Genomic DNA, 14,788 nt, shown 5'->3' with positions numbered 1-14,788 from the left:
GAGCAGGACACGACAACAGAAAATGCATTGACTTGATTCTGTTCGGGAAAAAAGTTATAACCATTACTGTCTCCAGAGAAAGAAGCAGGCTTTGATCACCAACACTGATCTCGGTCTTGATCAAGACTTGGAGAGATAAACCCTGAAAATAGGAAAAACTGACCCCAAGAACAGGCTGTCAAAACAGTCATGCCTTGGTATTTTACCCTTTATTCTTTTAAGAGTAAAGAAAGCTTCTTTCCACTAGAAAAGAGATTAATGAATAATGTGCTCCAAGATGGAGAAGAAACTTTTAGGCAGCATTCCAAGATACAATAGATTAAGTTTACTTTATTGCTCTCCAATTATTTGACACAGAGGATTTTTAATCAGTCAAAGTAACAGTGTGAATAATTGTATGTTATAAGGATGTCCTACTGGTCTGTATCTCTCAACCTAGTTTGACTAGCAGTTTTGTTCTATACCTGAAGAGTCTCTCCTGATGAAAGTTCTGTCAAGAATTAGAAAGAAAAATAATGTGAAACCTTTCTAAAAAAAGAAAAATCAAATGTCCTGAAAGTGTGTAATGCCAGGAAACTCCTGACCTCATCTAAAAGACAGTTCCTGCTACTGCCTGGCTGCGTAAGCAGATATTCAGTGTTCTGCTTCAAAGGTGCATCACAAGCACTGGCAATGCCGACTGCCGGGAGAACAGAGCAGGGTATGAGATGTTCCATGCTGCAGGTCATTAACCCCCAAGACTGCACCCTGCTTATAATAGCAGCCAGCTGGACTTTGCTTGGGACGGTGTCATCCTCCAAGAAAGCATTGGTCTTTTTCTCATCAGTGAAAGAACAGTACCTGACCCCAAACAGCACATACATCTCAGATTCCCAATTCCAGATTTGGGAAAAACTTCCTCAAGAGATCTGCATGTTACCCACTCTGACCAATATCTGTCTTCTTAAGCTCTAAATGGGCTGAGAAAGCAAGAAAAAAAGAAGTTTACAAAGTCCCTTGAGATGAACAGCAGTGAGAATTAAGACCATGCTGCTCTACTACTAAAGACTCAAGTTCAGATAAAAGTGATCTTGACCCAAACTAGTCAATAAAATCACAACTGTAGTTCTCCAAGTATTCAAGGCATGTTTCAGAAAAAAACAACCTACTCAGGCTTATCCAAAAAAAGAAATACTGTGGAGGACTACAGCTTAGTAGCAACATTTTAAAACATGTTTTTCATCTGAATTCATCTGCTCTGCAGAGACAGCATGATTGTATTAGACCTTATACATCATAACCCAACATGTAGATTTTCTCAAATGATTTTAAAATCCAAATTAAGTATTCTTTGAATTACTGCAGAGATTTGTGCTAAAGGAGCCTAGAATTTAACAAGCTATGTATTAGGCAGTCCAAATGAGACATCAGAAATTCTCAGCCAAAATATCCAGTATGAGTTGCAAGAACAGTTGAGGCAAATCAGACCAAACAGTAAGATTCATATGATAAGAGACTTCATCTGATATTTTAGTCATCTGTACCAATCAATCTTTTTTAGCTAATTCCCACTATTTGCAAAAGAGGTATGCTTACCAAATGCTGAACAATAAGGCAAGCAGCCAAGTGAATTAGAAAAGGGGGGGGGGGGGGGGGGGGGTGAAGGGAGGAGGTAGGGAGAGAAAGAACCACCTATTAAAAATAATTATTTTTTACTTTAAAGACAGGCAACCTTTGCATTACAAGTAAAGCTCACAAAAGGCAATTCATAAATAAGTATATATCTTCAGTAAAGGGTATTTAAAATCATTGGTTACTAGCGACTCTATCCTTCTCAACAGCAAAGTGTGCCATCGATTGCCATCTTTTAATGTAGTGTGTTCTTTATTATGCAGAAAGATTCTGGGATAATCACACTTGAAGCTAATCACAAATTCTCCACAAACCATTGACTAAGGAAGATGCTTATACAGATCACATTACCAGCCAGCTAAAAGCTGGGAGCGTGACTAGGGGTTTTTTTGTACCTACAAAATAGCAATTGTACATTTGTGCTGGGCAGACAGTGCAAGAGAAGTAACTTCCCACACACACCAAAAAAAAAGGAAGAATTCCCACCTATTTTGCAGTTAACCTTTAAGTGTTTTGTGACTAATCATTGTAATATGGCTAACCCTATGGATGTACCTCAAATGTTAAGCTCCTGGAAAATAAAGAAATGAAAAGTTACAATATACTTATAAGTCAGCTAGTGATTTAAGCTACAGTTTGTTGTACAATATGAATAAAAAAAAATCAGAAATATTTTAGCAGAAGGCGAAGGCAAATATGGCAGAGATACTTAAATCCCTGCCCCAGTTGTATACTACATATGCTAAAATTTTGGCTTGAGAAAAAGAATACACAAAAATTTACTTCAGATAAATTATCTGCTTCACACACAGTAATTTTCTACTGCTGAACCTATATGGGAAAAGAATAACATGGCATAAATTTGGCAGTTTCTCATCAACTTCACAGTGTGATAGTAGTGTGTTAAGAATGACATGAACGTGTTCAGAACACCTAAAAGCACAATCACAGTAGTGGTTACTGGTAGTTAGTACATGTGCCCCAAAAACACTTAAGCAATCAGTATCTTACCGGCTGGCAAAGGAGAACTTCAAATGTATTGCAACTCCCCAGGAGATAATTAGCTAAATTACTATAGCCATTTATTAAATAATCTGATTTCCCCTTCACCTCTGTATATCATATTCATTAGCATCAATCACTTCCCCAAGTCACATACATTTACGCTCTATTAAAAGTGGGGATTCCTCATAAGTGTTGAACACCTCCATTTCAGACTTACAGCACCTCAGAGGCAAATCGTGGTAAGTATCCTCAATTCCAACAGGTAACTAAGGACTGGATAGATACGCTCACAGAAACATATCCCACAGATACTTTTTTTGAACATCCACTGCTAGAGTAAGGAACACTGTTCTATTCAGAACACAACTACAGTCTTAGCAACTGTACGCCCCAGCTTCTGAAATGCTACACCTATTTGCTGTTCATCTAAAACTTATTTCTGAAAACAGGAGGGAGAAAACCAACACTGACCAACTCTTTGAAGTTGTTTGGTTCCCCCGCTCCCCTTAGGCTACAGTTAAACAGTGGCTACCAAAATTCAAAACATATCTATTTGTACTGTACTTCAATATTATTATACCTTTTTGAATATAAAATTTCAAATCAGCTAAGGCCACTCACATGCTTTACAGCTTTATATTGATACACGTACATATATCAAATCAGATAACCATCTCTTCCACTCACACAGTCAATAAAACAAATAAGCACAAGTAGAACAAATTAAAAGTAGCAATTCAGGCTGCCTCATTCTTGCACATTATCCACTGGGAGAACTTGCCACAGCAGGGACAATAGCTACGGACAAGCTCCGCCGACCCAACCATCAGATGAGTGGCAGCTGTTCTATGGCCCAACACAGCCAGATACACTGCAAGGAGGTGCACGATTGGCAGCATTTGTGCGATAGCACAGAGTAACACATTGCTACACCAGTTCTAAAAATAATGGTAAACAGTTGTACATAAGGACAAATTTGTAAGAAATAACCTAACCCAAATTTACGGGCAAATTCTGTCCCATCCCCAGCATTAACCAGGTGACTTTCTTATTTTAAAAAGTAGCTATTGCAGCCTTATTGCTCACACTGATTCACAGTAATATCTAACTATGAGGGGCAGAATACAGTTAGCTGTACACAAATAGCTATCTGAAAACCTGAGCTTTAATGGGTCCTGCATTAATTTATCAGTGAGCCTGGGCAAGTAACATTTTCTTGACAACTCTTCATTCTTTCAACTAAAAAATAAATTGTTTGTTATTCCCAAGGCTATTGAGAATGTTAACAAACATAAAAAAAAAACAATAGATGAAAATTCCTAGGCTATGGAAAATATAGATGTAATCCTAAACCCACTAATGTCAGTGACATAACACAGTCTTAAACATGAGCAGAACTAGGTATTTAATTATGAAAATAATCTATTAATTATGTCAAGCAGCTATGTGTTTTGCTGGCAACGAGGACATTCATAACTAGTACTATTTCAATACTAGCAAGCAGAGTAAGATTGAACTACCTAATTAATTTTAATTTCTTTTGCATTGTTACATAGTGCTAGCTTTAACACATCTGCCAAGCTTTAACCTGTTTATAAGGACTATGTCATCCCTAACCACTTGCACCCCTAACAGCCACCCTTTCCACAGAGAACCAGCTGTGTCCCTTCCTCAGTATATAACAATAGACAATTCCAGCCACTAGTCACAGTGTTCAGAATAAGAAAAATTCTTTTAATGAGGAAAGTATAATCTGGAAAAAGACAAGAAGGCTAGAGAATAGGACAAAATCCAAAATCTGACTCCAGAAAGTGAGGTGTTACACAGTTGGCACACGCACAACATACAAGAACATGCAGTCTTTACTATCTGTCATGCCCAATATCTTTAATCCATTAACCAATGGAAACATTTGAGATGGGTAGATGTTTCTATAACTACATTTTTAGGTGTGTCGAAGAAAATTGGCAGTTTTATTTAAATAAATATATAAATGGCCTCCACAAGCGCATTGATAGTAAAGCTCAGTCATACTACCCTAACCAGCCCATCAGCCAGCACATACATACTGGAAAACAAATCAAATGCAGTTCCAGACTAGCCACAAAAAGCTTTTTGTTTGAAGAGGGAGGATTACTGCAATGAAACATGATATGTATGATAAAGGACAGTAAGGCATTAGTTCCATAGTAGGGAAGCAACTTCTCTAAAGAACTAGAGTTTTTTTTAATGTTTCTTTCCCCTTTAATTTAAAGGGAATCTTTAACAGTTGTCTTTACAGCATAAATATATAGCGAAAGGTCATTAAAGTTCTTTCTATCAGGCTTCATCTAAAGATCAAGTGTCAACAATCTTTGATACATTCACCGATATTATGACCTTAAAGATGCAGCTATTTCACACATACTAAAAAAATCTGCTTAAAAAAAAAAGCAAGGACATGAACATACTGAAAAGAATAGAAACTTCAGGCAAATTGTTTCTACTCCTGATGCTGGATAAATGCTACACAAGTAATCGCGCTACAGAACCTGAAAAAGTAGAGCAAAGCTTCTCAAAAATTTTTTTCCTTGACAACATCAACAGACCAAGAGAGGTAAGGAATTGAAGTCATAAGATGCCTTGTAGCTTTGTTAGCAGATTTTTTTAAAATATATAGAAGTATATGAGATGCATATATAAAGCTAGACTTCTAGAAAAGAAGTAAAGTTAGATTCACGTTACTATATTTTTAAACAGCAAAAATATTCAGAATTTCTCTACTGCTAAAAAACTGAGAAACTCCCATAATGTATTACAGTCACTTAAGTTAAAACTACCCTAGCTCAATTTTTTCCAAGCACCAAAATCTTGACTTTTTCACCAGCAACCTCACTGAAGCATCCAGAAGGGGGATGACACCACCAGGCATTTCTCCCATCTCAGGTGACATTCAGGCATTAGACCACACAGCAGCTGCCCAAAGAAATCCCACACATAATTGGAGGGCTTAATTTATGACATTATCAGATGAGCTTCATCAGAGGCTCTGCTTTGTTGACATCTCTAGACCTGACTTTTTCTTCCCTAGTAGGCTAGCGATCCTTATTTCTCTGCTACAGGCTACTTCAGAGACGCTTAGTAAACAGCTGGACTAGTTCTCAGTAGAAAGGAAGTGAAGATCTCAGCCATTCAGGACAGATGGGTTTCTAAGAAAAAAGTCAGACAAACACTTAATATTCTTGATATTTCCGCAAGTAATGACACAAGTAACCAAAACTCTCTTTAGGGTAACACAAGGAAACACAGTCCTTTCTTCCACATCACTGTTAAGGATATCCAAAAGTCACTCTCCACCCTTTTGGATTTTCACAGAAAGAAAGGTTTGTGAAATACCACTGTCACAACAGCCATGCCTCCCGCACATCTCACCTGTGGCCACTTTGCACCTATGGGTCAACATCAACCAAATTTCACAGAGGTCTCAGTATTGTTCCTCTCAAGGTTTAATCAAGCTAAGCAGCTGAATAAAAGGGAAAGACACTGAAGAAACCCTGAAGGAGAGAGAAATTGAAGAGGATCTACAGCCAGCCTCGAGATACATCCAGGCTCCATTAACTCTACTGCTCTTGGAAGAACTTGATTTTCTAAATTTTTCTTTAAATATTTCCCAATTTGGGGGGAAGCACAGGCATATTAACTGTGCCATGAAATATCCATCATCTTCTGCTCTTCTCCCCTGTAGCTACATCCTCTAACATGGCCATAAAGCAGTCAAAAATGCTTTGCAAGACCACTTGGGGTACTACACTAGTATTCCTTAAGGAGATCCTAATTCAGGAGATATTTCAAAGTGCAAAGAAAAACTAATGTCCTTACAGAACTGAAAACCTAACCCAGAAGCTAAGAGGTTCGCTTCCTTCCCCCCCCCCCTTTTTTTTAAATGTCAGTTTTCACACAAGTGTTGAGATAAATTCTAATCCAAAGCAGCACTGAATTTAGTTCTTGTTAGTGAAGAAGGAAAGAAAACAATGGCCTATCAAACAGCACAGAGATCAGGATGGTGCTATTTATACTCAAAGAAACATACTGATTTGAAAAAATCCTTTGAGGCACAAGAGTGTGTCAACTACTAAGAACATAATAAAAATTATACAAGTCATCTCCAGCTGTGGATTCTGAGAAAGTGAACAAAGGCATTACAAGGATTTCTGTTTCCTTGACAACAGCATGCTGGAAACAAGAAAATAATTAAAAAATATATCTCTATGTAACAGTGATCTCTAAATGTATCTAGGTATTAAATACCAAATGTGGAACACACCCTTACCCACACATACCTTTGGCATGAAGAGACCAAAATCCACCATCTTCACAAACTGTTCTTTGCTGACTTGTGTTAATGGCTTTTGCAGAACAGCTGTGTGAGCGCTAGCTATTACATCCTGACCTGTATTATCATCTAGGCATAAACACAGTCAGAAGCTTTCATTGATGGTCAAGCACATTCCTTCCTGCATGATGTTCCTTTTCTTACAAAATAAGCATTATGAAGAATACTTCTCACTGAAGTGTATAAAATAATTGTTAGAAAAAGACCAAGGTATACAAAGAAGACCTTTCAGCACTCAGGCAAACGGTATTACTATGCATATATCTATCAAATAATAAGTGTACTTCCATCTTAATCAGCAAGCTTAAAGTCCTTGGAAAAAAAAATACATAGTTCTAAATAGACAAGGGAAGAAGGTCAGAACAAGGCATCATAAAGAAAAGTCAGCTTCAGTATTTCAGAACAGCCTATTTAGCAGCCTCTTCAACAATAGCCTTTTTCCACATGTCTAGGTAAGCAGCACACAATCTCCATAATACAAGCGTTCCCTCGCCTCTTCCAAGATAATGGGGAGAACTTCTTGTTATTTTTAAAATACAGTATTAAAAGTGTACCAGCACCAGAGAGACCTTTTTTAAAAGGTTTCAATTAAAGCGGAATATATGTATTAAATAGGATAACTCCCCAAATTCTCGTCTTGCACGTCAGCTAAAGCTAAAGGAGCATTGCCACAATTAGATTTTAAAAATTAATCTAAGAAATACAATACTTGGGGTACTAGCAGCACGATACCTAATACTGCTTAGTGAACAGTTTGAATCTCGCCTAGCAGTGACAGGGCTATAGACATCTGACAGCTACACATGAGTTTATAGGAAATATGCTGGCAGCTTAAATTCATTCCTTCATAAATAGACATGCATGTGACAGAACAACATGAAACACTGCCTATAGCAAGTGAATTGTGTGCACAATGGTTGAAAACAGAAACTTAGAGTTTGTTACTCTGAGGCAGGGTAACGGCAGTATCTAGGAAATCTGTATCAGTGTTACACACATTATAGGGCTGAATGGAGGCTATCATGTTCCATCGCTGTCAGCCCGATACAACAGGACCAAGAATAACAAATTCCTGGAACATACGACTATGCTATCTTTCTCCTAACAAACACACAACCACAAAAGAATCAAAGGGCTTGAAAATATGAATAAAAACTGTATTTCTTGTAGTACTTGATACACTCTAGGAAGTAAAATCCATACATTAAATTTGACCAGTATGAGTAATATACCACTCTAAATCTAATGATCACTAGAGAGTCTCGTAAGACTGGAGAAATATCTGGAAGAGGTCTCTTGAGGTAGCAAGTTACAAAGATGAACTACTTTGGAGCTCAGAAATCCCCAGACTTGAAAACAAGCTGAGAACAGAAGAGGACTTAAAGGCACCATAAACCTTTGACTTGTTCTTTTTCTCTAGGCATCTACTTATGGACCGTAATAGAGACTGACCACTGGGCTAGACAGGGCCTTGGTCTGAACCAGTATGGCTGTTCTTGTGTTCTTAATCATGAGAAGTAGGCAACACCTCTGTTCAACAGGCTGACATTATTAAAGTAATTTTAAAAATTTCTACTTTCCTTTTGTAGATTCAGCTGCAACTAAATGGAGATACAGTTGAACTTGGCAAGTGGGGAACAAAATGCATAAGAAAAATTTCCAACAATGTGTTACAGTACAAGTCATCCCATCAAAGTGCTATTAATATACATTTTGCATACTGAAGAATCACAGTACTTTCTTTCCTTGATCCTGTTCATCGATGGAGAGTGAAAGTGCTGAAAATTAAGAAATGCTTTGCAACGAATAGAATACCTGCTGTGATGCTCTAAATAGAAAACCAGGAACACGGAATTAAAAGTTCACAGATGATTATGTAAAGATGTTACCTTGAGTTAATTTGAAGACAAAATGGGAAATGCAGAATAATGGTATGGAAGGCTTGAAGTTATGAACTTCAAGCTTAAAACCTTAAAAAGGTAAGTCCAGAGTAAGTAAATGCTTTACATCTCTGTGGCTCTGCACAATTACAAGGTCTTCCAAATAAAAGTCACTGACAATGTGAACACCATATAGTGGTTTCTGCAATTGGTAAACACGTCTTTCAAGAGACAACTATTTATCTACCCTGCTACCTAAGGCAAACAGCTGTATTCAATGGTAACCTGTCATTTTGGGTTCTAAAGCAGAAATACCTAAACAGGGTCTGATGTTCAGAAGGTGCTGAATATCCACACTATGGAAACTAGGCACCTTTAGTAACAGTGCCAAGTCTCAAAATGTATGCAAAAAATACTAGGCAAGATATTAAAATCACAAGCATTTCGGTGTTTAAGTAGGCAAAACCAAGAATGGGAGTAGTAGCCTAAATTTCATTTACAGCAGCTATTCAAACAGAAGGTAGAGAATAAGCGTCATCCAAATAAAAGAAATATAATCAGTTCAGACAATCATGTTTCACAACACTTAAAATACACATTTAAACTAGAAACATAAGCCACTGATAAGACAGATAGAATATAATAGTGAAGAGCACTGCCACAGTTAGAGCTCCCAACAGTACTTTCCCCATCCTGAATCAGGTTTCCTACCCCTTTTTCCAGCAACCTAGGCTGGAAGCACTATCAGCTTCCCCTTCCAAAGGGGAAGCTCAAAATCCTAAGAAAACAGGGGGTAAAAGACTTGCCAAACCCTAAATCTAAGAGCTTTTTTTTTCCCCATTCCTTACAAGTGTAAAATTCAGCATGAAATATTCTTCTATTAACGCTCCAGATTTGAAGAACTGAGGGTAATTAATCTGCAATACGTATCACTTCACATGTGAGATTCTATCTTATTTTCAGGTCTCTCTGAAGTTTTCTTACACGTTTTGCAATATATGCATAAACTTTTCTTTTTGAGCTTTCAACACACAACATGGAGGCAAACATTAAAGTCTTTCAGTCTTCAGAGGCCCAGTTCAGTTGCCATCCCTTTCTAAGATGCTGAAGAGCCCCATCTGCTGGTAGAAGTGTTACTCTAAAGAGCTACACCCCTGAGCTGATAACTGATTTTTTTTCAACTGTACCACTTGATAACTTTGGTTTTTTCTAAATGCAGCCATACATTAAAAATTAAGAGCAAATACTTCTAATGAAAAACACTAAATCCCCTGAAACAGTCCTTTCCTTCCTAAATACACAAGATAATTATGCAAACTGCTTTAGATGATCTTTCCTGACACTAGGCTGTTGTTCAGTCAACACAAACTGAAAACATCAGCTCATTTTAGGCAAACATTTTACCGTGACTTCCATTGATTCATAAGGAAGTAAAGTGTGTGTTGGTTAACCTGGAAGAACATAAAAGGAACACTGTTCTTTTCCCCTGATTTAAACAGGATACATACACACACTTAAAAAGTAAGAAACCACATAGTCAGTTCTATATATACATTTAGAGATATCCCTGTGTGATGTGGACAATTTAGTCATAGTAATTTAGATGGGAATAAAGAAATTAAGATCACTTAATGAAGATAACAAACTCAAGTATTTCTTCCTTCTCCATGCCAAAAAAAAAAAAAAAATCCTTTCCCAGAAAGGGAAATTCTTAGTTTGTGATGAAAAATTTAAGAGGGAAATATTTAAGCATGTAAGAACAGATAAAAGATGCAGAAGTGGCTAAATACTACAAAAATTGCATATGACTATAGATCTTTTGATTTAAGCACAACTTAAACTACCACAGTCAGATCTGCTTAGACAGAATCCTGAGAAATCTCTACTAATAGTGGACTCTTCAAAAGATAAACGTCTTAATGCATAGGCTGAAGTACTTAATCCAAGATATTTACACATAAAATTATTCAGCCACAGTTATTCACATGACTAACTGAAAGTACAGAGTTTTGAGACTCTAGATTGACTACTCCCTCTGATGATACAGGGATTTTAGGCTTCTGACTGTGCTTTGAGTTTTATCTGAATCAGACGTTCAAAGTAAATAGTGTAAACATCCTGAGTGTCTGCGTATTCCCATTAAGGGGAAAGAGAACACGCTTCCACCGCCTGGATTTAAACTAGCAATTCCAAGCAGGTGTTCTTAGAAGAAAACAACAAGAAAGGTAAACTGTGGGAAGGCACAGGATCAGAAAAAAGTAGTACATCTACATCTGCACTTTCAATCAGTTGTTTTATGCTTACTCCAGAAAATGAAGAAGTTCAGGCAATGGTAGACAGCCAAAAAAACCCCAGAAGATAAACTAGTGCTGTCTTAGTCATTAGAAATTTATGGGCTCATGACCCTAGATAGTTAGTGATTTCAGTTTCATAATATCAAGTCGATACTTAATCTAACTGTGCCCTCTACTGGCCTGAAAGGTACTTGTATAAAGGTGCAAACTTTAAAGATGCTACTGCTCGTACTGTTACAGGCTTTGATTTCATTAAGAAATAATAGTAAGAAGCATCCATAGGCATTTCTCTACAGGCTACTTTCCAAAATACAGAACTGTTTTACTATACTTTGTAACAGCCACATTATCACTTTATTAATGTTTTAGCCTTGCATGCTCTGAAGTGTTGCCAACATTAACGTATTCTATTTACATTGAATTTCCATGGTTTGGGGCACCTAAAGCAATTAGATTCTTCAAAAACCAGCTTTACTGTTAAAGGTTGCTTCCAATCAGGGGTAGTAACACTACTTTAGAAAAATAAAGTAATCTTTCTTTCTGCTTAGAAGACAAAACAGGCTATTATTTCCAATTTTTAACAATTTTACATTGCAATAACTTTGATTTTAGATTGTTTTATCGAATTGAACACATACATAATTTCACTCATCAGTAAAATGACACTGGGATAGTAAACAGACATTAAGCATACAGTGTGACAGTTTAAGACAAAGTCAAATTCAGACATAGCGAAGTCAGAGGTGCATATAGTTTTGTACAATCCAAATTTAAATTGCTGCTTACCAAAAACATCCATCAGCACTTTTTGCACATCTTAGTCTTTTCCTTCTACGTCTGTTCTTCAAGTAGCAGCCAAGACTTAACTTATTCAATATAATAAAGAACATTTGCAAAGAAAAACAAAGGTACTTTTTTCCTCCATCTAATCTTAAGACAAAGATGTAAAAAAGCTTGGGAAAGAAGATGAAGGAGGGATCACCCACAGTTCAAAGCATTCAGACTTTGATGGAGTGATAGGTTATGCTGCCTACAGAACCAGTGAAGTTGTTATAACTTAAGAGAATAATAGATAAGCAATTGAGAGGAGTAGATTTTATTCACGCCACAGATCTGAGGTTTTCTCTTCTGTGAACACCAGTGCTTTAACAGACATTAGGAGAACAAAGCAAAACCTCTGTCCAAGATTCCAGAATATCAGTGCTTCAAAGACACAAAGTCAGAACCAGAACATATTTCACAGGGCCCCATGGCAAAACTGGGGAAAGAGGAAAGGAAATAAAAAAAAAAAAAAAAAAAATCAAAGATAAGAAAAAAATCATACAAAAGCCAAACTAAAGGAAACTTAATTCTCTACTACAAATTAAACAGCAAAAGAAAAAAAAAAATCTCAATTTCAATAAAGGAATTAAGAATATTTTTTCCTACATGAAATCAGGCTTCAGTTTTAAAGTTCCCTCCTCTCCTTGGTTTTAGAAGTATGCTGATACAAAGGGTGTTGTTCTTGCCTCTTTACTTAATAAGATTTACTTAAAGCCCTAAATTTTAGAACCAAGTTTTAAAATAATTGTACCTGTTATGTTAAATATGTGTTAGATACAATGAAGCATGCCATCCACCAAAAAGGACACTTACTGTATGCTCTTATCAAAACCATGTTCCTATGTAAACGCACTTCAGAAGACTATTATTTGAACCCAGATGTGGCATTAGCCCTGTATCTGGGAAAGCATACACATAAAATATTTTTATTAGCCATTGTTAAAACAAAAGACTCATTGGACTGCCTAAATCAACAAAGAACTGAAGCCAAAGCCAGAAGGAAAATACACTCTGAGTATTGAGCAATTAACCCTTGAAACAAACTTAAAGTGTGAAGACTCCTTAGATCATGACAGGATACCTTTCTGGGATGCAAGACCTGCCACACTAGTTCAGATGAAAAATCCATCTGACCTGATATGCCCTCCTCCAGCAGTAGTCACTTAGGTCTCTCAGAAAAGCAAAGTTCCTCAAAATATTATTCCAGTGTTGGCAGTCAGTTGTTTAATGACTTAAAGCAGAATCTTCATCCAGACCATAGCGCTCATGGCCATTGTGACATGACATAGGAAATAATGAAAACTAACATTAATACAGATCATAAGAAATGCCCTAGTAGCAATCCAACTTCTTAAGATCTAAAACACTGACATGTTGCATACGAAAAAACCCCCACATTCCAAAATAATGGAACTGACTGCAGGTACAGTGAAGGATTCCGCTGCAAGTCCATAATAGGGTCCTGTACTGCAAAGCATCTCCTCAAATTCTGAACACTTTTGAACTGTTAAATACACACAAGCAAGGATGTTATTCCCAGAAGATCACTATTCAATACAGTATTTTTTAGTTTGATGATTGGTCCACAAAGCATCTTGGTTTACATTACCTTGATTGTTTTATCCATAGAAGCAGAAAGAAGCATGTGACTTTGTTCTCGTACAGGACACCACTGGATTGCATTAACAGGGCCACTGTGTTTAGACATGTAAAATATTAAGCTTTTGGGGACTTCAGTTAATTTATATTTGGATCCCAAATACGGCTTAATTAATTCAGAGATCTTTCTCGAAGCCTGCTCTCCTGATATGCCTAGCTTAACATCACAATCTGAGCTATGTCTCTGATCAGATTCTTTTTTTTCAGGCATACTGGAATTTTCTTGACGGAATCTTTTAGGGATATATGGTCTAATTCCTTTTACGGCCATAGTACTGTCTTTATGTATTCTCTTCTGGGAAATGCCATTTCCAGAGTTTGTTGAAGAGCTTGATGCCTGTTCATAGCTTTTGTAGGACATACATAATGCATTATGGCTAGAGTATGCTCTCCTACAATAAGGAGATATGAAATCAGTGTTATTATTCTGTGCATAATGCACAGGGGGATCTTCACAAACAGTGCTTGTGCCAAAACTGTCAGTGTTCTCAGTAGGCTGCATTTCATATGTAGATTTTGTACCCAAACTACCAGGTGCAAAGTACTGAACACAATCCACAGAAGAACCTGGAAGGCTTGTCTGTCTGCTAGAAGTACTGGGGACTTCAGCCTTTTCAGTTTCTGCCTCAGAGTCTGAATCATCATAAGCAACCAGTGAAGAACTCATTATGGCTACACACAGCCGAATCCAGAGATGTCAGTGCCGGAATCCTCCAAAATGATAATCTACAATAAAGAATTGATTATTCAGAGCACAATTTATTACAGAGTCTACAATCTGAGTAACTTAAGGATGTAAATATGCTTTTCTTAAAAAAAAAAAAAATCCACAAAACATATCCATAACTTTTATTTGTTTATTAATTGAATTTACTAATGGAATTTATTCTTCTATTATAACACATCTGTACATTCAATTATGCAACACCATTTGCCTCCAAGCACTTTGCATACATTTTTAATGCATTGCAGAGATGCATTTGCATACCACAAAACAACAAATATGAGCATGTAAAGGAAAACAAACTTGCGACATAAGTACTGCAAATCACTTGAACATTACTTGCAGTAGCACTTCCCCACATACACACAAAAGAGGGTAATTAATTATGCAGTGGTTTGGTATGTAAATTTATAAGAATACA

The 14,788-nt window shown here is 36.8% G+C and overlaps 1 protein-coding gene across 1 annotated transcript in view; it reads right to left on the bottom strand.

The window, feature by feature from the left end:
- The window catches only part of WDR25 (WD repeat domain 25), a 63,735-nt gene extending 49,368 nt beyond the window's left edge, over positions 1 to 14,367 (bottom strand). The window contains exon 1 of the mRNA XM_009636856.2: positions 13,594 to 14,367. Coding sequence (XP_009635151.1) covers positions 13,594 to 14,310 — 717 coding nt within the window. The 5' untranslated portion in view covers positions 14,311 to 14,367. The remainder of the gene's footprint in view (positions 1 to 13,593) is intronic.
- Between the last annotated feature and the right edge of the window lie 421 nt (positions 14,368 to 14,788).

The sequence above is a fragment of the Egretta garzetta genome, unplaced genomic scaffold, assembly GCF_000687185.1.
Source record: "Egretta garzetta isolate BGI_Z169 unplaced genomic scaffold, ASM68718v1 scaffold374, whole genome shotgun sequence".
Classification (NCBI taxonomy): domain Eukaryota; kingdom Metazoa; phylum Chordata; class Aves; order Pelecaniformes; family Ardeidae; genus Egretta; species Egretta garzetta.
The sequence above is the reverse complement of the archived record's forward strand: the minus strand, read 5'-3'. Positions and strand labels throughout refer to the sequence as shown.